The sequence below is a fragment of the Rhinichthys klamathensis genome, unplaced genomic scaffold (assembly GCF_029890125.1).
Source record: "Rhinichthys klamathensis goyatoka isolate OS25496 unplaced genomic scaffold, OSU_Roscu_1.1 h1tg000272l_1, whole genome shotgun sequence".
NCBI lineage: Eukaryota > Metazoa > Chordata > Actinopteri > Cypriniformes > Leuciscidae > Rhinichthys > Rhinichthys klamathensis.
In genome coordinates this window covers 1,336,643-1,360,000 of record NW_026606792.1, presented here as the reverse complement: position 1 = coordinate 1,360,000, position 23,358 = coordinate 1,336,643, and the positions used below count along the sequence as shown (strand labels likewise).

The 23,358-nt window shown below is 39.2% G+C and overlaps 1 protein-coding gene across 1 annotated transcript in view; it reads left to right on the top strand.

Annotated features, from left to right (window-relative positions):
- The first annotated feature begins 552 nt into the window (after positions 1-552).
- The window catches only part of actr5 (actin related protein 5), a 40,899-nt gene continuing 18,093 nt past the window's right edge, over positions 553-23,358 (top strand). The window contains exons 1-4 of the mRNA XM_056268441.1: positions 553-928; positions 4,406-4,632; positions 5,061-5,230; positions 5,869-6,086. Coding sequence (XP_056124416.1) covers positions 554-928; positions 4,406-4,632; positions 5,061-5,230; positions 5,869-6,086 — 990 coding nt within the window. The 5' untranslated portion in view covers position 553. The remainder of the gene's footprint in view (positions 929-4,405; positions 4,633-5,060; positions 5,231-5,868; positions 6,087-23,358) is intronic.

Here is a 23,358-nt window from a genome sequence, read left to right as displayed (position 1 = left end):
CAAGAATAATGGCAATATATTTAGCTTGTGTTGTTAAATTGAGTTTATAGTTTTTACAGTCTTTGGCAAAGAACATATTAGGCTAAATCTGTGTTAAATGAAGTTATTCTCCTTCCGGGCACAGTTATGCAATACTCTTCCTCTCTCAGCCCCAAATTAGACTTAATATATTATCAATTATTTCACAACGTTCATTATATACAATCAGAAAAGTGTATGGGAACCTCAATGGTGGTCAGTTCCAATGGTTATGAAGTGTGCTCATCACAAGCACATGTTCTTCCTTGGACAGTAGATGATTCTATCACATTAAACTAGAAACATAGGCTACATTAAACCTGCAATTAATTATTTCCCCCAGCCGAGCGTTTCACTTTGGTGTTACTGTAAATGTAGTTTTAAAATGTGATAAATAATGACCTCTCTAAGTGACACAATATAAGTCGAACTGTCCGCGAACGACCGGCGGCGGTAGTGAGCAGAGAACCCAACACAAACAACCGTCAATGGTGACGAAGAAGACCGAGTTGACTGCCCGTGTGTGCGGTTCATCATGAATAATAACCGCAATGTTTACACCTTTGAGGATTATAAGTGCACGCCGGACCCCGTGTTCGCGGTGGAGAGGGAGTGCCTCGAGCCCTGTCCGGCGCCGGTAGTGGTGGATAACGGCTCGTTCCAGTGCCGCGCGGGCTGGGCGAGCGTGGGTCCAGCGCGGTGCGATTCGCCGCGGCTCGTATTCAGGGCGGCAGCGGCACGCGTCAGAGGAGCCGCGCGCAGTGACGCGCACGTGGGGAACGACATCGCGAGCGTCGAGCCGCTGCGCTGGAGCCTCAAGAGCGCGTTTGACCGCGACGCGGTGGTGAACTTCGACATTCAGGAGCTCATCTTCGATTACATCTTCATGCACCTCGGAATAAACACACAGGTACTGATCTGATGTGTGTCGGTGGGAGAAGTTCCAGCCAGTCTCTGTCCACACATTTGCAGAAGAATTTTGCCAAACTTTAGGCAATCAGTTTAGTGTTTCACATGTGACTCATTCCAGAATTGCGGCTACATTTCAAGTAGAGAAAGAAAACAAAAAACAGGGTTGTTTTTTCTTCTGTTAACCTTTATTTTCATAGACTGCACTTTAAATTCAACATTTTTAATATTTGCTGATCTTAAACTTGTAAGATTTAAAATATATCAATTCTGAAAATCAATGTACAGAAAAACCTGTCAACTCTGTTATAGACAAATTGGGTCAAATATATAGGTTATTAAATACAAATCTAAGACATTTTTAAAACCTGTCATCCCTAAGATAACTTTTGTCTTTTCATCCATGCCACTTTAAGCATAATAAGATATAGACTTTTTGTTTTGGAGTAAAAAGTTCAACAATTTTAACTGAAAAGTTGCCAATAGTGTGCATTTCCTCTAATTAAATCCTTTAAAACTCAATTTGTTAACAATAAAACATACATGATCATTTTTTTAAGTAAAACACTAAACAAACAGAGTTGACCACCCATAGTTAAAAGATCAAAAACAACCACATTTTCTGCCAGTGTAATAAGGCCCACTGAGTCGAGTTGCAGTGAGAACAGTGCAGCTTTATTAAAATAAGTGTGAACAAAATAAAAACACTTGACATGAACATGACACTCAGTTTCAGGAAACTAAGCTAGACTAAATATAATGGGCAATATAATGGGTGGCATGGGGGCTATTTATATACACAGACTATTGACTAACAGGAAACACCTGTGAACAATCAGACAATGAACCAATGAGAAAACAGAACTGAACAAACAAGAACCAATGAGAATATAACACACTAACGGGAATCACAAGACAAACGGGAACTATGACTAGCCTAAACTTTAAAATAAAAGACCTGAAACAAAACCCATACCAAACGTAACAGCCAGACTCTGAAACTTTTGAAACCATTTTAAATGTAAAACCAACAATTCAATCCTATCAAATACATCTGATTTACAGATCTTTAATGACCTTGAAAATGAACTGTCTCATGCATTACTGATATGGAAACTAAAATGTAGAGGATGGTTCCTGGTGTGAGTGATCGTCTGCTGGAGGCTCATTGTTGAAGGAACCCCCGGGAGCCGGTTTGGCATCTCCTGTACAGCTCTCCTCATCACTGTAGGACGGCTGTATAGAGGTCGGACAATCAGTAGACAATCATACAATTTCTTGCCATTTTTAATGTCTTCTCCTTCACTGACCAGAGACCAGTCTCCGCCGTTCATTTTAAGGGCCCTTTCACACCTACCTTGTTTAGTCTGGATTTTCTGACTTTTCAGTTTGATCCGAATCAAAATGACAGGTGTGAACGCTCCCCTGGACCACAGTAGTCTCGGTCCGGACCAAACAGATGGAATTTGGTCCTATGAAAAGAGAGTCTCGGTCCGGATCAAACTGAACAAAGGTTTGGTTCGTTTCTAGTGTGAACGCATTTTCTGTATGGCTCGGACTTCCAGAGCATTCACAGGAGGATCCGGTGGTTCCCGCAGGATTGCTTGCAGTCTTCTCCTCCTCTCCGGCCGGAGACGATGACATGTTCGCACAACGATGGCGAATATGAACTAGCCTGGAGTATAGCTGGTGCTGCTGGCACTGGCAGTAATAACAATAACATAATAACAGTATAGTGGCAACGATACTTGTCTGTTCATTCATTCTTGTCAAAGTTACCCGCCGAACTGACAACACGCTGACGTCAGACGCACGTCCGCTTACAAACCAATCAGTGTCAAGCAGCCCACATAGATGACGACAGGACGCAAGTGTGTCATGTAGAGCTCTTTAGTGCGCTCACATAATTGCAATGTGAAACCAAACCAAAACTTTGCAGTGTGAAAATGTATCAAAACATGAACCTTGGTTTGGACTTTCAGGTGTGAAAGCGCCCTTAACCTCCACCCAGTCAGTCCGGTGCACCTCTCCCGTGGCTTGCTTCAAAGAAGCTCCATGTGCCTTTCTTGAAGCCCTTCTTGAACAGCTCTGTGCTACACATACAGAAGTTGCCCTTCGGACGGTATTGGGTGCACGATCCATCGCTAAAAAACTGATCTTACTGATGGGTGTTGGGTTTTCACATGATCAAGCCCGGGTGACGAGTGTGTCCATGTAGCGATGGACTCTTCTGTTTTGATGCTGAGATGCTAGTAAAGCACCCGTGTTTGTCCACTCCCCCCACGTGAAGGACTCCTGTAGGCAGAGTTGTCTAATGCCACCTTCTAGCGCTGCACAGTATATCCAAAATGTATATATCGTGATATGCATATCACAACGGCTTGCAATAACTGGAGTCATGAGCAAAAGACGAAGAGGAAATCTCTCGCTGCTCTCGGCTGAATAACTTATGTAGCTTTAATAAGAATCAGTATTTCATTCATACAGTGAAAACTAAGCAGTGTTTTATTTTTACATTTGATTATTCACGTTCTGTTGTTAAACCTTATGTAGGATAACCTGAACCCTGTGCTTTACACTGATGTTAAAATAACACTTCTTATGCGACAGTAAAACACCGCCGTTCACTTTCAGAAGCTGTAGGGATACTTTCTCGGCAAAAAAACAAACATTTTAAAGAGGCTATATGCGTTTTTCTGAAATTTAAACGCGTGACTGACACCTGTGGCCAAAAAACAGATCTGCTCTTCCTTTCTGCTCACTCTCGCAGCGCGCGCTCGTACGTGCACACTTCACTAACAGCATTTACAAGTGAACTGAAAACAACACAGTGCTATTTCAATGAACAGTTTTATCACGTGTTACCTTTTCAGAAGAAATAAAGCCATTTCTGGGTCACTTCGTATTCCCAACACAGATCTGAGCTCCCTCCAAGGCTCAAATGCGAAGCCGATGTTCACTCTAGTCCTTGCTCGGCGCCGGTCGCTCTCAATCTTCGATCTTTTTCGGCCACTTGTCAGGGGTTTAACTTTTTTAGTCTTCTGTGGACTTACTGTTGGTGTCCGAGTTGTCCTGGGTCTCTTCTGTGTATTTGCAAAATCCTTTGCACTGCTTGCGAGTGTAGGCTACTTGCTGACTAGCGGTGGTGGCAGAGTGATCTGAAACGTTTAACATGAACGCGCTTGATGTCACATCCGCAGACAGCGCGGGAAATTTCCGACCCGACAGAAAATAGGAAAAATAGGATGCAGGCTTATAGGTGCACCCAATGTGAGCGGACAAGGTGTCAGTATGCTCATCAGGAGATGTTTAAGTCATAAATGGTAAAATAAAAAGGCTATTGTTACGTTTATTTTGGGGAAAAAGTTCCATATAGCCCCTATAAGGATAATTTAAGTTTATTTTGACACACTTTAAGCATTATCGTATTGCATTTTCCTTCAGTATGGCTCAGGCCCTCCTCTCCCTGTGTGCGCAGGGCCGCGTGGATCACCCGGTGGTGGTGACGGAGCCGGCCTGTAACCCGCTGCACTGCAGACAGATGATGTCCGAGCTGCTGTTCGAGGGCTACGGCGTGCCGCGGGTGGCGTACGGCGTGGACAGCCTCTTCAGCCTCTACTGGAACAGTGACGCAGCGCCCTCCACAGGCCTGGTGCTGTCCTCCGGGCATCACTGCTCTCACGTGCTGCCCGTCATCAACGGCAGGTACCGCAGCACACTCGCGCCACCATACGGTTGTCGAGTTTATATTGGTTCACGCTCATGTTTAGAAAACAATAATATCCTCATGATCGAGTGAGGAAACGCGCTGCGCTGACAGACGTTGCAGTCACACAGATAACTGTGTGCTAAGCGAAGTTTATAACAGCACTTTGGGGTTTCTGTTGTTAAACCGCTCTCCCTCGACAAAACTGAAATTAGCATATGTCTCAAAATCATTTTGCTATCGAATAGTTAGAAGTTATCAAATATAAGTTATCATCTCGGATCTGCGAGTTAGTGCTCGGGATTTATCATGGATTCTTTGCATTTACGGCCAGCAAAGCAACATAGTAAAATTCGTATATATTTTACATAAAAAAAAGTTACAGAATAATTACAGATCGAATATTCGAAAATTAAAATATTCGCAGGCTGGACTCTGTGAACTGCAAGCGTGTGAATCTGGGGGGAGGTCAGGCCGCCTCGTATCTCCAGAGACTCCTGCAGCTGAAATACCCCGCGAACCAGCCCTCGCTCACCCTGAGCCGCATGGAGGAGCTCCTGCACCGGCACAGCTACATCGCCCCGGACTACCAGCAGGGTGAGCACACACACACACACACACACACACACACACACACACACACACACACACACACACACACACGTTACAGCACAGCTACATCGCCCCGGACTACCAGCAGGGTGAGCACACACACACACACACACACACACACACACACACACACACACACGTTACAGCACAGCTACATCGCCCCGGACTACCAGCAGGGTGAGCACACACACACACACACACACACGTTACAGCACAGCTACATCGCCCCGGACTACCAGCACACTCTAAAAAATGATGTGTTGGATTTACTTAAAATATATATGCACCATTTTTGTAACATACTTTTTAAGTAATCCCAACTTGGAATAATTTTACTTAAAATTAACAAGAAAACCTTTGTTATACATACTTAAATATTTGAGTTCACGCAACATTCTTTACTTAAAAATATATGCTACTTTTAAGTAAAGAATGTTGCGTGAACTCAAATATTTAAGTATGTATAACAAAGGTTTTCTTGTTAATTTTAAGTAAAATTATTCCAAGTTGGGATTACTTAAAAAGTATGTTACAAAAATTGACGCATACCACTATTCACTATCGCTAATCACTATTTGGGGTTTGAGTCAACCTCGAGTTTGCTTTTATAAACTGTGTGGCAGAGCTGGATAACTGGCGCAGTCCTGTGTTCTACGAGCGGGAGGTCCACCGCGTGCAGCTGCCGTTCTCCGGGAGGACAGCGGGTGTGTGTGTGAGCGCGGAGGAGAGGAACGAGAGGAGAGCTCAACAGCTCCGGCGACTGCAAGAGATCAACAGCCGTCGCAGAGAAGAGAAGCTGCAGGAGGACCAGAAGCGGCTGGAGACACTGCTGTCGGTGCAGGTACACACACACACACACACACACTGACTGTGCTGTGCCGCAGAAGCTGCAGGAGGACCAGAAGCGGCTGGAGACACTGCTGTCGGTGCAGGTACACACACACACACACACACCGACTGTGCTGTGCCTGCTGGAGGACGGCTCACTGGAGCTGTTTCACACACACACACACACAACAGGGTTTCCGTTGTCCGGTAATTACCGGACATTGGCCGGGAAAAAAATGAAATGTCCGACAAAATTAAATCTCTCCGGTCAAATTGTCTGATTAAAATTGCGTAATAATCCTGCCCCCCTAACACAATATGAATTTGAGAATAATCCTAAAATGTATAAAGCAGATGGAGATCACGTGACCCTCCGGTAGCAATGGCTGTGTAGTTCGACTGCTCCCTGACTCGGTATCCTTATTAGGTGTTCAAGCACGAAGTGCTGAAAACCTATTGTAATTGTAAGGATTTTTATTATTAGGTGTTCAAGCACGAAGTGCTGAAAACCTATTGTATTTGTACTGATTTTTATTATTATTATTATTATTATTATTATTATTATTCTTCTGCCGTAAAACGCATCGTGCAGAACAAACCGTAAGTGCTGGAGCTCTGAAACTTTGTCAGATGGTAGTACAAAAATCGAGGAGAGCCTCAGAAAGTATGACCCCGATTGGCCTATAGGTGGCGCTACAGCAATCAATTGCGCGAAACTGCTCATAACTCCTAAACCGTATGTCGTAGACTCAAGTGTCTTATATCATTGGAAAGCTGGAGGCCTGAAGAACAAAACGTATATCTCCGATTTCATTTCCGGTATGCAAATTTTTCCGCCATTTTGAATTTTGTCAAAAACCTACTTTTGCGAACTAGTCCCTGGTTTTTCGCCCGATCAAAACCAGACAAATGCATACATGTTCTCTGGAGTCTGAATATCAATAATCATTGAAAAAAAGTTGAATTTTCGATTCACGGTCGCTAGGGGGAGTAAAATGATCGTTGTGGGAGGAGCCTATTTTACTAATATGGCTATAACTCGAGAAGTAAATGAGATATCTTCACCAATCTTGGAACACATGTGTATGAGTTCAATCTGAGGTCACAGTAAAAAAATCGCGTCGACCTAACACTAGGTGGCGCTATAACACACAAAAAACCTAAATCGGGCTATGACCACCTGACCGTTAGTCCGATTGACTTAAAAATTGGTATGCAGTGTCTTGGTCCAAGGTGCCATGTATGTGTATGAGGAAATTGGCGTAACTCAAAAAACATGGCCGCCATCGGCCAATGAATTTGAGCACCTATTACATGAGGTTAACGGAGGCCAATCGGAACGAAACTCGATGGGCATGTTTGACTCATGGCCCAAGAGGTCTGTAAGAGTTTTGAAAGAAATTGGCCACTAGTTGGTGCTAACAAGTTTTACGGCTCTGTAATCAGGTGGTGTTGCACACATCCCCAAAATATGCATATCATTTGATAGATCTCCTCAGGCTGAACAACTTTGCCTCTAGAACCATTGCTGTCAATCAAATCGTTCATTAAATATTCACGAATATGTTAAAAACCTACTTTTGCGAACTAGTCCCTGGATTTTCGCCCGATCGGAACCAGACCAGTCTAGGACAATTCTCTGGACTCTCTAGATCAATAATCATTGAAAAAAAGTTGAACTTTTGCATTTTTCGTATGGTTATAACAGGGTCATTTAGAAAAGGGGCGTGTCAAATACACACAAAAGCCTATAAATCATAAATAAAAACTCAGAACTAAACAAAAATTGGTGAGCATATGTGTCATAACATGGTGAAGAAGCATGCAAAGTTTCATGGAGATCGGACCATACTTGGCGCTATAACTGTCAAAAAGCTTTAAAACCATACATTTCCTATGGCAAATTGCCTGTATTGGCTGTAAATGCTGATCTCTTGAATGAATGCTCAGATCTTCTTTAAAAAAGGTCAAGAACATGTGTAATATCACTCTGTACGGCATTGAAAAATTTCAGACAAATCAGACAAAATTTGCCTCTATAATTAATTGTCACAGGAAGCCTCAAAACGAAAGTAAAACATTGGGCCACGCCCCCCCAAGCACGAATTCACTCATAACTCGAAAACGGAAAGTCTCTGCCCGCTCAATTTTTGATGGTAAGGTCCTCTCGGGGATCTTGATCCAAATCTTTCGTCGCGGGGCTCGGGAGCGCCCCCCCGCGGATCGCTAATCTGTGAGAACCCCAACTTGAAACGGCTGTAACTCTTGATCCACACCACCTAGATCCTTGTGGAAGAGCTTGTTGGAAAGGGCTCGTCCTCATCTAGCTTCGATTCGAGTTTGGTGCGATTTGGCCTGGGCATTCCCGAGATATAAGCCCACAAAGATATGCATTTAAACGGACATTACTCCCGACAGCAATCACTCAGCAACACGGGGATGGTCTTGTTCAAGAGGGCTCCTCTAACCCTATCTAAGTTCTGAGTTTCAGATTTTTTCACTTTCTCGTTCCCGAGATATAAGTAAAAAAATAAAACGAATTTCCTGTCATTCATTTCAACCGTTTATGTAGGCTGTAAAACCGCTGTTGTCCACTAGAGGGAGCAACAGCATTAGATATTTTTAATCTTTTTTAACCAGTTTTCAGCAATGGCTAACAAACAAATGCTTATAATATAATATTAAATAATGATTTATTAGAAAGTTTAATATTTTTACATCACAAATAAATATCTGAAATGCTTAAGGACCACAAAAAGAGATTTTCACAATATCATAACCCACAATTGTGTGTGTGTGTGTTTGTGTGTGTGTGTAAGCATGCATAATGGTATTCACATTGAAAGACTGGTTTGCTTTAGTGCACAATACTCAGGGTTTCTGCAGGGTTTAGTCAGTCAAATTTAAGACCTTTTAAGACCTTTTTATGACCAATATTATTTAAATTTATGACCTACTCGAATTACGAAAAATAACTTCCTTTCAAAAGTCTTTTTTTATTGACTTTCATTAAAAGTAATAAGTTTAATTATTTAAAGGTTCCATTTTCTTAAGAGTAACAAACTGAAGGCTCCCTTTTCCTAAGTATCAATAACACAGGAACAACACAACACTTATCACGATAATATCAGTCAATATCGATAATTATGACGATAAATGTCAATTCTTTATTTCTTTGAACTTTGAAGGCAGATTTTTGTTCCTAACTGAAAGTTGTAGAAACCAGAGTGTTAATTGTGGTTTTAAACTACTCTTTATTGTCAAAACATATCATGACAAACACTTGCCAAACAGGTGAACATTTCACAAATCTGAGGTAGAACATTCAAACATTTGTATTTTTTCCTTAACAAAAATAATATCTTTATTTCAAAATTAATTTCTTAGTTTCTGCATGTGCTAATGGGGGATATTGTTTCAAGTCTTGAAACAGGTTTGTGTTGCCTGACTTTGATGGCACGTATCTTTATGAAATGTATGAAAAACAGTAGGCTATAGCCTAAATACATAAATACTGTAATTATATTCCATTAGTCCTTTAATACATTGTCTACATTAATAATATAATACAATTCAATATGTATCCCACATTTCATGGTGCAGTTAATATTACTAGGCTAACGTTACAGTAAAACCATGGTAAAGGATGTAAATGTGTAGATGGAAAAGCTTTCTGACTGTATAGTTGCGCACAGTGTTTCTCCTGTTCGTCAGCGCTGTTTCATCTGCCTTTAAACTGGTTTAAATCACTGAGACATTTGTGTTCTTCGCTGAATTCAAGTGCTTCTCACTGGATCTCGTGATCGAGACTGATCAAAGTTAACCATAGACAGTAAAAGAACGCGTCTGCTCTAGTGAGCTTGATCACGCTACGCTGCCGTTTGGACTTTGAGCCGAGCGGATAAACGCTCCGTGAGGCGCGCGCGGTTCAAATGAGTTTCGTTCCGCTTTTGGCGCATAAACATGATCTAACATTTATCGAACTCTTAATATCGTTTTATAGAGAAAACATTATATCGCGATAATGAATGAATGAGCATATAAATTTAAGATGTGGCTAAATGTAATTTATGACCTTGTATGGAAAAGCCGGACGTTTTTATGGCCTAAAATTCTTATTATTAAATTTAAGACGTTTTATGACTTTTTATGACCCCGCGGAAACCCTGATACTGATTAAACCAAGTAGTTCAAAATAAAAGTGGTACTATAGCAATAAGTGGTCTTCTACTACCCTCTGCTGGACATTATACTTATTAATAGTCTTTTCACATGTGCTTTTGCATTCATATATTCAGACACTAAAAAATAACCTTATGTGACAATTACTATAATAACAAAATCATATTTTGTCTTTCAATTCACTTTACTGTTCTGAAGCTTCACATAATTGCTAACAACGTGGTAAATCATAGTAAATCATGCTACAATCCTGCTGAATCATTCTAGAATGTGGTATATCATGATAAATTATTGTGTAACATTCGGTCACAACAAGGTAACATCAAGGTAAACTAAGACAAACCATGGTAAACTGACTATTGTAGTACATTGAGAAATATGAATCCTGAAGGACAATTGCAGTAAACATTTCTTTTTTCCATCACATAGTTCAAATATCTGTATCTACAACAGAATGTGTGTGTGTAGTCCTAGGTTTCTGAATAAATGCTGAATAATCTGATTAATAGCTTGCAAAGACATTAAATGCTTATAGACCATTAAAATATATTTATATAATGACTTTGTGTGTATGTGTGTGTGTGTGTGTGATCAAATGTCTACATATGAGTGTAAAAGCACCTGTGAAAACACTTTATTAATAAGTAGAAGGCCAGCAGAGGGCAGTAGAAGACCACTTATTGTCTCACTCTCATTTTGACACACTTGATTTTCAACAGTAAATCAAAGCACTAAAGAAAACCAGTTTTTCCATGTTAACTATTATAACACAATCATTTTTTGTCAGAGTTTATCACTTCATTTTTATTGGCCCTTCACATCAATGCAGCAATGTGGTAAATCATGGTAAATCACGATAGAAACATGGTAAATCATAGTAAAAAATACTATTACATGGTGGATCATGGCAAATCATGCTAGCAATGTGATGAATCATGGTAAATCATGCTACAATCCTGGTAAATCATTCTAGAATGTGGTATATCATGGTAAATCATCCTATAACATGGGAAATCATGGTAAACTGTGGTAAATCATGCTAGATTCATGGTAAATCATACTGGAACATGGTAGATCATGAAAAATCACACTAAATTTGGTATATCATGGTAAATCATGCTAAAACATGGTCTATTCCATCTATGATGTCAATGTTTAAATGCTTGCTACATAAAACTTAATGTCTTTTGATGTTTTTGTGCTTAACGGCCTTAAAGGCCTTAACTGCTTGAACACCGCTAAATGCTGCTAGCAGCTTTAATTATTAGGTGTTCAAGCACGAAGTGCTGAAAACCTATTGTATTTGTACTGATTTTTATTATTATTATTATTATTATTATTATTATTATTCTTCTGCCGTAAAACGCATCGTGCAGAACAAACCGTAAGTGCTGGAGCTCTGAAACTTTGTCAGATGGTAGTACAAAAATCGAGGAGAGCCTCAGAAAGTATGACCCCGATTGGCCTATAGGTGGCGCTACAGCAATCAATTGCGCGAAACTGCTCATAACTCCTAAACCGTATGTCGTAGACTCAAGTGTCTTATATCATTGGAAAGCTGGAGGCCTGAAGAACAAAACGTATATCTCCGATTTCATTTCCGGTATGCAAATTTTTCCGCCATTTTGAATTTTGTCAAAAACCTACTTTTGCGAACTAGTCCCTGGTTTTTCGCCCGATCAAAACCAGACAAATGCATACATGTTCTCTGGAGTCTGAATATCAATAATCATTGAAAAAAAGTTGAATTTTCGATTCACGGTCGCTAGGGGGAGTAAAATGATCGTTGTGGGAGGAGCCTATTTTACTAATATGGCTATAACTCGAGAAGTAAATGAGATATCTTCACCAATCTTGGAACACATGTGTATGAGTTCAATCTGAGGTCACAGTAAAAAAATCGCGTCGACCTAACACTAGGTGGCGCTATAACACACAAAAAACCTAAATCGGGCTATGACCACCTGACCGTTAGTCCGATTGACTTAAAAATTGGTATGCAGTGTCTTGGTCCAAGGTGCCATGTATGTGTATGAGGAAATTGGTGTAACTCAAAAAACATGGCCGCCATCGGCCAATGAATTTGAGCACCTATTACACGAGGTTAACGGAGGCCAATCGGAACGAAACTTGACGGACATGTTTGACTCATGGCCCAAGAGGTCTGTAAGAGTTTTGAAAGAAATTGGCCACTAGTTGGCGCTAACGAGTTTTACGGCTCTGTAATCACGTGGTGTTGCACACATCCCGAAAATATGCATATCATTTGATAGATCTCCTCAGGATGAACAACTTTGCCTCTAGAACCATTGCTGTCAATCAAATCGTTCATTAAATATTCACGAATATGTTAAAAACCTACTTTTGCGAACTAGTCCCTGGATTTTTGCCCGATCGGAACCAGACCAGTCTAGGACAATTCTCTGGACTCTCTAGATCAATAATCATTGAAAAAAAGTTGAACTTTTGCATTTTTCGTATGGCTATAACAGGGTCATTTAGAAAAGGGGCGTGTCAAATACACACAAAAGCCTATAAATCATAAATAAAAACTCAGAACTAAACAAAAATTGGTGAGCATATGTGTCATAACATGGTGAAGAAGCATGCAAAGTTTCATGGAGATCGGACCATAGTTGGCGCTATAACTGTCAAAAAGCTTTAAAACCATACATTTCCAATGGCAAATTGCCTGTATTGGCTGTAAATGCTGATCTCTTAAATGAATGCTCAGATCTTCTTTAAAAAAGGTCAAGAACATGTGTAATATCACTCTGTACGGCATTGAAAAATTTCAGACAAATCAGACAAAATTTGCCTCTATAATTAATTGTCACAGGAAGCCTCAAAACGAAAGTAAAACATTGGGCCACGCCCCCCCAAGCACGAATTCACTCATAACTCGAAAACGGATAGTCTCTGCCCGCTCAAATTTTGATGGTAAGGTCCTCTCGGGGATCTTGATCCAAATCTTTCGTCGCGGGGCTCGGGAGCGCCCCCCCGCGGATCGCTAATCTGTGAGAACCCCAACTTGAAACGGCTGTAACTCTTGATCCACACCATCTAGATCCTTGTGGAAGAGCTTGTTGGAAAGGGCTCGTCCTCATCTAGCTTCGATTCGAGTTTGGTGCGATTTGGCCTGGGCATTCCCGAGATATAAGCCCACAAAGATATGCATTTAAACGGACATTACTCCCGACAGCAATCACTCAGCAACACGGGGATGGTCTTGTTCAAGAGGGCTCCTCTAACCCTATCTAAGTTCTGAGTTTCAGATTTTTTCACTTTCTCGTTCCCGAGATATAAGTAAAAAAAAAAAACGAATTTCCTGTCATTCATTTCAACCGTTTATGTAGGCTGTAAAACCGCTGTTGTCCACTAGAGGGAGCAACAGCATTAGATATTTTTAATCTTTTTTAACCAGTTTTCAGCAATGGCTAACAAACAAATGCTTATAATATAATATTAAATAATGATTTATTAGAAAGTTTAATATTTTTACATCACAAATAAATATCTGAAATGCTTAAGGACCACAAAAAGAGATTTTCACAATATCATAACCCACAATTGTGTGTGTGTGTGTGTGTGTTTGTGTGTGTGTGTAAGCATGCATAATGGTATTCACATTGAAAGACTGGTTTGCTTTAGTGCACAATACTCAGGGTTTCTGCAGGGTTTAGTCAGTCAAATTTAAGACCTTTTAAGACCTTTTTATGACCAATATTATTTAAATTTATGACCTACTCGAATTACGAAAAATAACTTCCTTTCAAAAGTCTTTTTTTATTGACTTTCATTAAAAGTAATAAGTTTAATTATTTAAAGGTTCCATTTTCTTAAGAGTAACAAACTGAAGTCTCCCTTTTCCTAAGTATCAATAACACAGGAACAACACAACACTTATCACGATAATATCAGTCAATATCGATAATTATGACGATAAATGTCAATTCTTTATTTCTTTGAACTTTGAAGGCAGATTTTTGTTCCTAACTGAAAGTTGTAGAAACCAGAGCGTTAATTGTGGTTTTAAACTACTCTTTATTGTCAAAACATATCATGACAAACACTTGCCAAACAGGTGAACATTTCACAAATCTGAGGTAGAACATTCAAACATTTGTATTTTTTCCTTAACAAAAATAATATCTTTATTTCAAAATTAATTTCTTAGTTTCTGCATGTGCTAATGGGGGATATTGTTTCAAGTCTTGAAACAGGTTTGTGTTGCCTGACTTTGATGGCACGTATCTTTATGAAATGTATGAAAAACAGTAGGCTATAGCCTAAATACATAAATACTGTAATTATATTCCATTAGTCCTTTAATACATTGTCTACATTAATAATATAATACAATTCAATATGTATCCCACATTTCATGGTGCAGTTAATATTACTAGGCTAACGTTACAGTAAAACCATGGTAAAGGATGTAAATGTGTAGATGGAAAAGCTTTCTGACTGTATAGTTGCGCACAGTGTTTCTCCTGTTCGTCAGCGCTGTTTCATCTGCCTTTAAACTGGTTTAAATCAGTGAGACATTTGTGTTCTTCGCTGAATTCAAGTCCTTCTCACTGGATCTCGTGATCGAGACTGATCAAAGTTAACCATAGACAGTAAAAGAACGCGTCTGCTCTAGTGAGCTTGATCGCGCTACGCTGCCGTTTGGACTTTGAGCCGAGCGGATAAACGCTCCGTGAGGCGCGCGCGGTTCAAATGAGTTTCGTTCCGCTTTTGGCGCATAAACATGATCTAACATTTATCGAACTCTTAATATCGTTTTATAGAGAAAACATTATATCGCGATAATGAATGAATGAGCATATCAATTTAAGATGTGGCTAAATGTAATTTATGACCTTGTATGGAAAAGCCGGACGTTTTTATGACTTTTTATTGCCTAAAATTCTTATTATTAAATTTAAGACGTTTTATGACTTTTTATGACCCCGCGGAAACCCTGATACTGATTAAACCAAGTAGTTCAAAATAAAAGTGGTACTATAGCAATAAGTGGTCTTCTACTACCCTCTGCTGGACATTATACTTATTAATAGTCTTTTCACATGTGCTTTTGCATTCATATATTCAGACACTAAAAAATAACCTTATGTGACAATTACTATAATAACACAATCATATTTTGTCTTTCAATTCACTTTACTGTTCTGAAGCTTCACATAATTGCTAACAACGTGGTAAATCATAGTAAATCATGCTACAATCCTGCTGAATCATTCTAGAATGTGGTATATCATGATAAATTATTGTGTAACATTCGGTCACAACAAGGTAACATCAAGGTAAACTAAGACAAACCATGGTAAACTGACTATTGTAGTACATTGAGAAATATGAATCCTGAAGGACAATTGCAGTAAACATTTCTTTTTTCCATCACATAGTTCAAATATCTGTATCTACAACAGAATGTGTGTGTGTAGTCCTAGGTTTCTGAATAAATGCTGAATAATCTGATTAATAGCTTGCAAAGACATTAAATGCTTATAGACCATTAAAATATATTTATATAATGACTTTGTGTGTATGTGTGTGTGTGTGTGTGATCAAATGTCTACATATGAGTGTAAAAGCACCTGTGAAAACACTTTATTAATAAGTAGAATGGCCAGCAGAGGGCAGTAGAAGACCACTTATTGTCTCACTCTCATTTTGACACACTTGATTTTCAACAGTAAATCAAAGCACTAAAGCAAACCAGTTTTTCCATGTTAACTATTATAACACAATCATTTTTTGTCAGAGTTTATCACTTCATTTTTATTGGCCCTTCACATCAATGCAGCAATGTGGTAAATCATGGTAAATCACGATAGAAACATGGTAAATCATAGTAAAAAATACTATTACATGGTGGATCATGGCAAATCATGCTAGCAATGTGATGAATCATGGTAAATCATGCTACAATCCTGGTAAATCATTCTAGAATGTGGTATATCATGGTAAATCATCCTATAACATGGGAAATCATGGTAAACTGTGGTAAATCATGCTAGATTCATGGTAAATCATACTGGAACATGGTAGATCATGAAAAATCACACTAAATTTGGTATATCATGGTAAATCATGCTAAAACATGGTCTATTCCATCTATGATGTCAATGTTTAAATGCTTGCTACATAAAACTTAATGTCTTTTGATGTTTTTGTGCTTAACGGCCTTAAAGGCCTTAACTGCTTGAACACCGCTAAATGCTGCTAGCAGCTTTAATTATTATTATTATTCCGCCCTAAAACGCATCGTGCAGACCAAACCGTAAGAGCTAGAGACTTGATATTTGGGATTAAGGTAGCACAGAAATCGAGGAGAGGTTATCAAAATATGAGCCCGATTGGCCCATAGGTGGCGCTATAGCACAAAAAAACAAAAAAATGGCACTATTTTCCTTAAATCTCAATAACCCTATGTCCCAGCATCAAGTGTCTTATATCATTGGAATCCTTGGCTCAAGCAGAACAAAAAAGGCCTCAAGGATTTCATTTCCGGTATGCAAATTTTTTCGCTATTTCCGGTTTTGTCCAAAACCTACTTTTGCGAACTAGTCCCTGGTTTTTTTCCCGATTGGAACCAAACCAGTGCAGAAAGATTCTCTGGACACTGAATATCAATAATTATCGAAAAAAAGTTGAAATTTCGATTCACGGTTGCTAGGGAGTGCCCAAAAGTTTGAAGGAGGCGGAGCTAATTTTACTAAAATGGGTATAACTCGTGAACGAAATGAAATATTTTCACCAAACTTGGTACACATGTGTATGAGCTCAATTCGAGGTCACAGTAAAAAAACCGCGGTGATTGGCCTCATGGTGGCGCTATAACATTAAAAAAACATAAAAGGGGGTGTGGCCACCTGACCGTTAGTCCGATTGACTTGAAAATTGGTATGCAGTGTCTTGGTCCAAGGTGCCATGTATGTGTAAAAGGATATTGGCGTATCTCAAAAAACATGGCCGCCATCGGCCAATGAAGTTTGAGCACCTGTGAGACGAGGTTAACGGAGGCCGATCGGAACGAAACTCTATGGGCATGTTCGACTCATGGCCCAAGAGGTCTGTAAGAGTTTTGAAAGAAATCGGCCACTAGTTGGCGCTAACGAGTTTTGAGGCTTTGCAATCACGTGGTGTTGCACACATCCCCACAATATGCATATCATTTGATAGATCTCCTCATGTTGAACAACTTTGCCTCTAGAACCATTGCTGTCAATCAAACCGTTCATTAAATATTTACGAATATGTTAAAAACCTACTTTTGCGAACTAGTCCCTGGTTTTTCGCCCGATAGGAAACAGACCAGTCTAGGACAATTCTATGGACTCTCTAGATCAATAATTATCGAAAAAAAGTTGAACTTTGCCCTTTGCTTTGCTATAACAGGGTCATTTATAAAAGGGGTGTGTCAAAACACACTCAAAAGCCTATAAATCATAAATAAAAACTCAGAACTTCACAAAAATTGATGAGCATATATGTCATACCATGGTGAAGAAGCATGCGAAGTTTCATGGAGATCGGACAATAGGTGGCGCTATAACTGTTGAAAAGCTTTAAAACCATACATTTCCTATGGTAAATTGCCTGTATTGGCTGTAAATGGTCTTTTCCATCTATGATCGTATCATTTTCAAATCTTAATGTTTAAAACCAGTGCAGTACAATTATCTGGACTCTCTAGATCAATAATTATCAGAAAAGGTATAATTACTTCATTTGGATGGCTATAATAGAGTGTAAATTGGATGGCTATAACAGCTATAACAGCTTGGATGGCTATAACAGCCAATAAGTGGTATTTTACTGCCCCCTGCTGTCATTTCATCATACTACTCTCTAATATTTTTATATATAATTGATATTTAGACTTTATTAAATCATTATTTTAACATTTACAATCACATTTTGTCAAAATTCATCTATTGCTCTGTACTCTCTAGAACAATAATTATAGGAAAATGTATAACTTCTTCATTTTGATGACTATAATAGGGTCACTTCAATATGTAGCCTTGACCGAAAGCCAATATCTTTTCAATAAATGCTCATAGCTTCTTAAAAAAAGGTCAAGAACAGCTATAACAGCTTGAAAAAAGGCTAACAGCCAATAAGTGGTATTTTACTGCCCCCTGCTGTTTAAAAAAAGTCATTTTGTCACATTACTCAACTATAATTAATATTTAGACTTTATAAATTCACTATTTTAACATTTACAATAACATTTAGTCAAAAATCGTCCATTGAAGTGACAATTGAGTCACATTGGCTCCTGAAGTTCCAAATGTCTTTATCTACATCAGAATGAGCGTGTGTAGATTAAATGATATGAAAAACATGGCCTATTGTATAAGTAGGCTGTAATAGCACTGTTGTCCACTAGATGGAGCAGCAGCATTAGACATTTTTAATCTTTTTTTGCTATCAACTTGGTAAATCATGGTAAATAACGCCAGAAACATGGTAAATCATAGTAAAAAAGGTAAATCATACTAGAATCCTGGTAAATTATTCTAGAATGTGCTATATCATGGTAAATCATCATATAACATGGTATATCAAGGTAAACTATGGAAAATCATGTTAGATTCATGGTAAATCATACTGGAACATGGTAAATCATGAAAAATCACACTGAAATGTAGTATATCATGGTAAATCATGATTGCTACATAAAACAATGTCTTTTCATGCTTTTGTGCTTAACGGCCTGAAAGGCCTTAACTGCTTGAACACCGCTAAAATGCTGCTTGCAGCTTTAATTATTATTATTATTATTATTCTTCTGCCGTAAAACGCATCGTGCAGACCAAACCGTAAGTGCTAGAGACTTGAAACTTTGTCAGATGGTAGTACAAAAATCGAGGAGAGCTTATCAAATTATGAGCCCGATTGGCCCATAGGTGGCGCTATAGCAACCAATTGCGCAAAACCGCTCATAACTCCTAGACCGTAAATCGTAGACTCAAGTGTCTTATATCATTGGAAAGCTGGACTCCTGACTTAAAGAACGTATATCTCCGATTTCATTTCCGTCATGATAGATTTTCCGCCATTTTGAATTTTGTCAAAAAACGACTTTTGCGAACTAGTCCCTGATTTTTTGCCCGATTGGAACCAAACCAGTGCACAAATGTTCTGTGGAGTCTGAATATAAATTATAATCGTAAAAAAGTTGAAATTTCGATTTCCGGTCGCTAGGGGGCGCAAAAAGAACGTTGTGGGAGGAGCCTATTTTACTAAAACGACTATAACTCCAGAAGTAAATTAGGTAGGTTCACCAAACTTGGTACAGTTGTGCATGAGTTCAATCTGAGGTCACAGTAAAAAAATCGCGACGATCGAACACTAGGTGGCGCTATAACATGAAAAAAACATATAAAGGACTGACCGTTAGTCCGATTGACTTGAAAATTGGTATGCAGTGTCTTGGTCCAAGGCCCCATGTATGTCTATGAGGACATTGGCGTATCTCAAAAAACATGGCCGCCATTGACCAATGAAGTTTGAGCCCCTATGAGACGAGGTTAACGGAGGCCAATCGGAACGAAACTCGATGGGCATGTTCGACTCATGGCCTAAGAGGTCTGTAAGAGTTTTGAAAGAAATCGGCCACTAGTTGGCGCTAACGAGTTTTACGGCTCTGTAATCACGTGGTGTTGCACACATCCCCCCAAAATGCATATCATTTGATAGATCTTCTCATGGTGAACAACTTTGCCTCTAGAACCATTGCTGTCAATCAAATCGTTCATTAAATATTCACGAATATGTTAAAAACCTACTTTTGCGAACTAGTCCCTGGTTTTTTGCCCGATCAAAACCAGACCAGTCTAGGACAATTCTCTGGACGCTCTAGATCAATAATTATCAAAAAAAAGTTGAACTTTGCCCTTTGGTTCACTGTAACAGGGTCATTTAGAAAAGGGGTGTGTCAAAATACACTCAAAAGCCTATAAATCATAAATGAAAACTCAGAACTTGACAAAAATTGATGAGCATATGTGTCATACCATGGTGAGGAAGCATGCAAAGTTTCATGGAGATCGGACCATAGGTGGCGCTATAACTGTTAAAAAGCTTTAAAACCATGTATTTCCTATGGTAAATTGCCTGTATTGGCTGTAAATGGGGTTTTCCATCTATGATCATATAATGTTCATATAATAATGTTAAAACCAGTGCAGTACAATTCTCTGGACTCTCTAGAGCAATAATTATCAGAAAAGGTATAACTTCTTCATTTGGATAGCTATAATAGGGTCACTTCAATATGTAGCCTTGACCAAGTGTCCCCAAACGCCTATATCTCTTCAATGAATGCTCAGATCTTCTTCAAATCAAGTCAGAACATGTGACACATGACTCTAAACAAGCGTGAAAAATTTCAGACAGATCGGACAAAATATGCCTCTATAACAATTAAAAAGGTGCAAATGATATGAAGAATGGCATGTTAAGCCAATAAGTGGTATTCTACTGCCCCCTGCTGTTTAAAATAGTCATTTTGTCATGCTACTAACTAATATTATTCTATAATTCTTATTTAGACTTTATAAAATCACTATTTTAACATTGACACTCACATTTAGTCAAAATTCATTGTCACATTGACAAATGTGAACCCTGAATGAGACAGTTTAATCTACAATAGAATGTGTGTGTGTGTAGTCCCATGTTTCTGAATAAATTCTGAATAATCTGATTACTAGCTTGCAAAGACATGAAATGCTTATAGACCATTAAAATATCTTTTCATAATGACTTTGTGTGTGTGTGTGTGTGTGTGTGTGTGTGTGTGTGTGTGTGTGTGTGTGTGTGAGCAAATGTCTACATATGATTGCAAAAGCACCTGTAAAAACACTTTATTAATAAGTAGAAGGCCAGCAGAGGGCAGTAAAAGACCACTTATTGGCTCACTCTCATTTTGACACACTTGATTTTCAACAGTAAATCAAAGCACTAAAGCAAACCAGTTTTTCCATGTTAACTATTATAACACCATCATTATTTTTTTCGTCAGAGTTTATCACTTCATTTTTATTGGCCCTTCACATCAATGCAGCAATGTGGTAAATCATGGTAAATCACGATAGAAACATGGTAAATCATAGTAAAAAATACTATTACATGGTGTATCATGGCAAATCATGCTAGCAATGTGATGAATCTTGTTAAATCATGCTACAATCCTGGTAAATCATTCTAGAATGTGGTATATCATGGTAAATCATCCTATAACATGGTAAATCATGGTAAACTGTGGTAAATCATGCTAGATTCATATTAAATCATACTGGAACATGGTAGATCATGAAAAATCACACTAAATTTGGTATATCATGGTAAATCATGCTAAAACATGGTCTATTCCATCTATGATGTCAATGGTTAAATGCTTGCTAAATACAACTTAATGTCTTTTGATGCTTTTGTGCTTAACGGCCTTAAAGGCCTTAACTGCTTGAACACCGCTAAATGCTGCTTGCAGCTTTAATTTTACTTGTTCTCGGTAAAACGATCAACTTTTGGTTAGTTTTGATTGCTCTGATTACGGTGTAACAAATGAAGATGGCAAAACGTCAGTTAACGTTGGCTTCCCCGGAGAAAAAGCGAGTTAAAGATCCTAATGGTGCTCCTGAGGGGGAACTTCACGCCATTGTTGCTGACGAGTTAAAGATGCACCTTAGCTTCGTCAGGGAACTGTTTAAGGAAGAATTTGCCCCGATCGCGGATAGGCTTGGAGCCCTGGAAGAGGACGTTCGGCTGATAAGAAACAACTTTGACAATATGCAGGCAGCTCTTCGTAACACAAAAAAAGACACCATGGAGGTCAAGCTAGCAGTGGATTCTCTTCAGGAAAAGTTGGCAAGAATCGAAGACAAAAGCCGCGAGTCCAATGTACGTCTAGTGGGACTCAAAGAGGGTGTAGAAGGAGATGACCCGCGGCGATTTATACAGAATAATCTTCCTAAATGGATTCCCTCTCTTGCTGGCAAGGTATTGGAGATTGAAAGAGCTCATCGTATCTACAGCGGGGAGCGTGCGAAATCTACCCCTCGCACGTTCATCTTTAAGATGCTGCGCTATCAAGATCGGAATGCAATACTGAATGGAGCTCGTGCTGCTGCTGGACAAATTCTCCATAATGGATCTCCAGTGCTTTTTTTCCCCAGACTACAGTACTCACACCGCGTCTAAGAGGAGAGTGATGGCACTGGCGAGGAAGAAGCTAACCCAGTTGGGAATTACGTCTTTTTTGCTATATCTCGCGGTAGTGAAAGTGATCCACCGAGGGAAGATTTCACTTCTTGAGACACCGACGGAGGTTGAAAAATTTGTCCTCAATCGGGATCCCAGCGCAAAACCACCTCTGAAGGAAGCTGAGGCGGCCGCGTTACGAGAATCCGAGGTGAATGAGCATGAATCGGCAGTTCTCATGGAGGACCTTACTGAGTGAGACGGATTGATTTTATTCCATCCGGAAAGTGACCGGGTCAGGTGAATTGACAGACTGTTAGTTGGTCACGTATCCAAAGTCTGTTATGTTAAGGGCAGGTAGAAGAGTGTGTTTTAACTCTTGCTTACTGCCCTTTTCTTTAATGTTCTTGTTTGTTTGCTTTTTTCTGTTTCATGCCCGAGTCTGCCCAAGTTTAATTTGTTTCATGCAGGTATTTATATACTGTATTTGTATATTTCGTATTTCGTGATTGCCGACCGCTCTCTTTTTTGGGGACTATGCTCTTTGGTAGGGATGGCCCGATACCATTTTTTTTTCAAACCGATACGAGTACGAGTATTTACATTTGTGTACTTGCCGATACCGAGTACCGATACCGATATTTCTACCGCAAAAGTAATAGGCTCCCAGAAAAGAAGACGACTACTTTAGAACACAGGTTAGAAGACTGTTTTTATTTTCTTCTCTGCTTGTTTTAACAAGTCTAAAAATAAATAAAAATTAGTAAAATAATAAATGTATTAACACACAAACCACTGTTAATTTAACATAAAAGCAAGCAGGCTACTGCGTGCATGGGCATGACTGAATGCGCGCAAAGTGCGCTCCCTTAATAAATCCT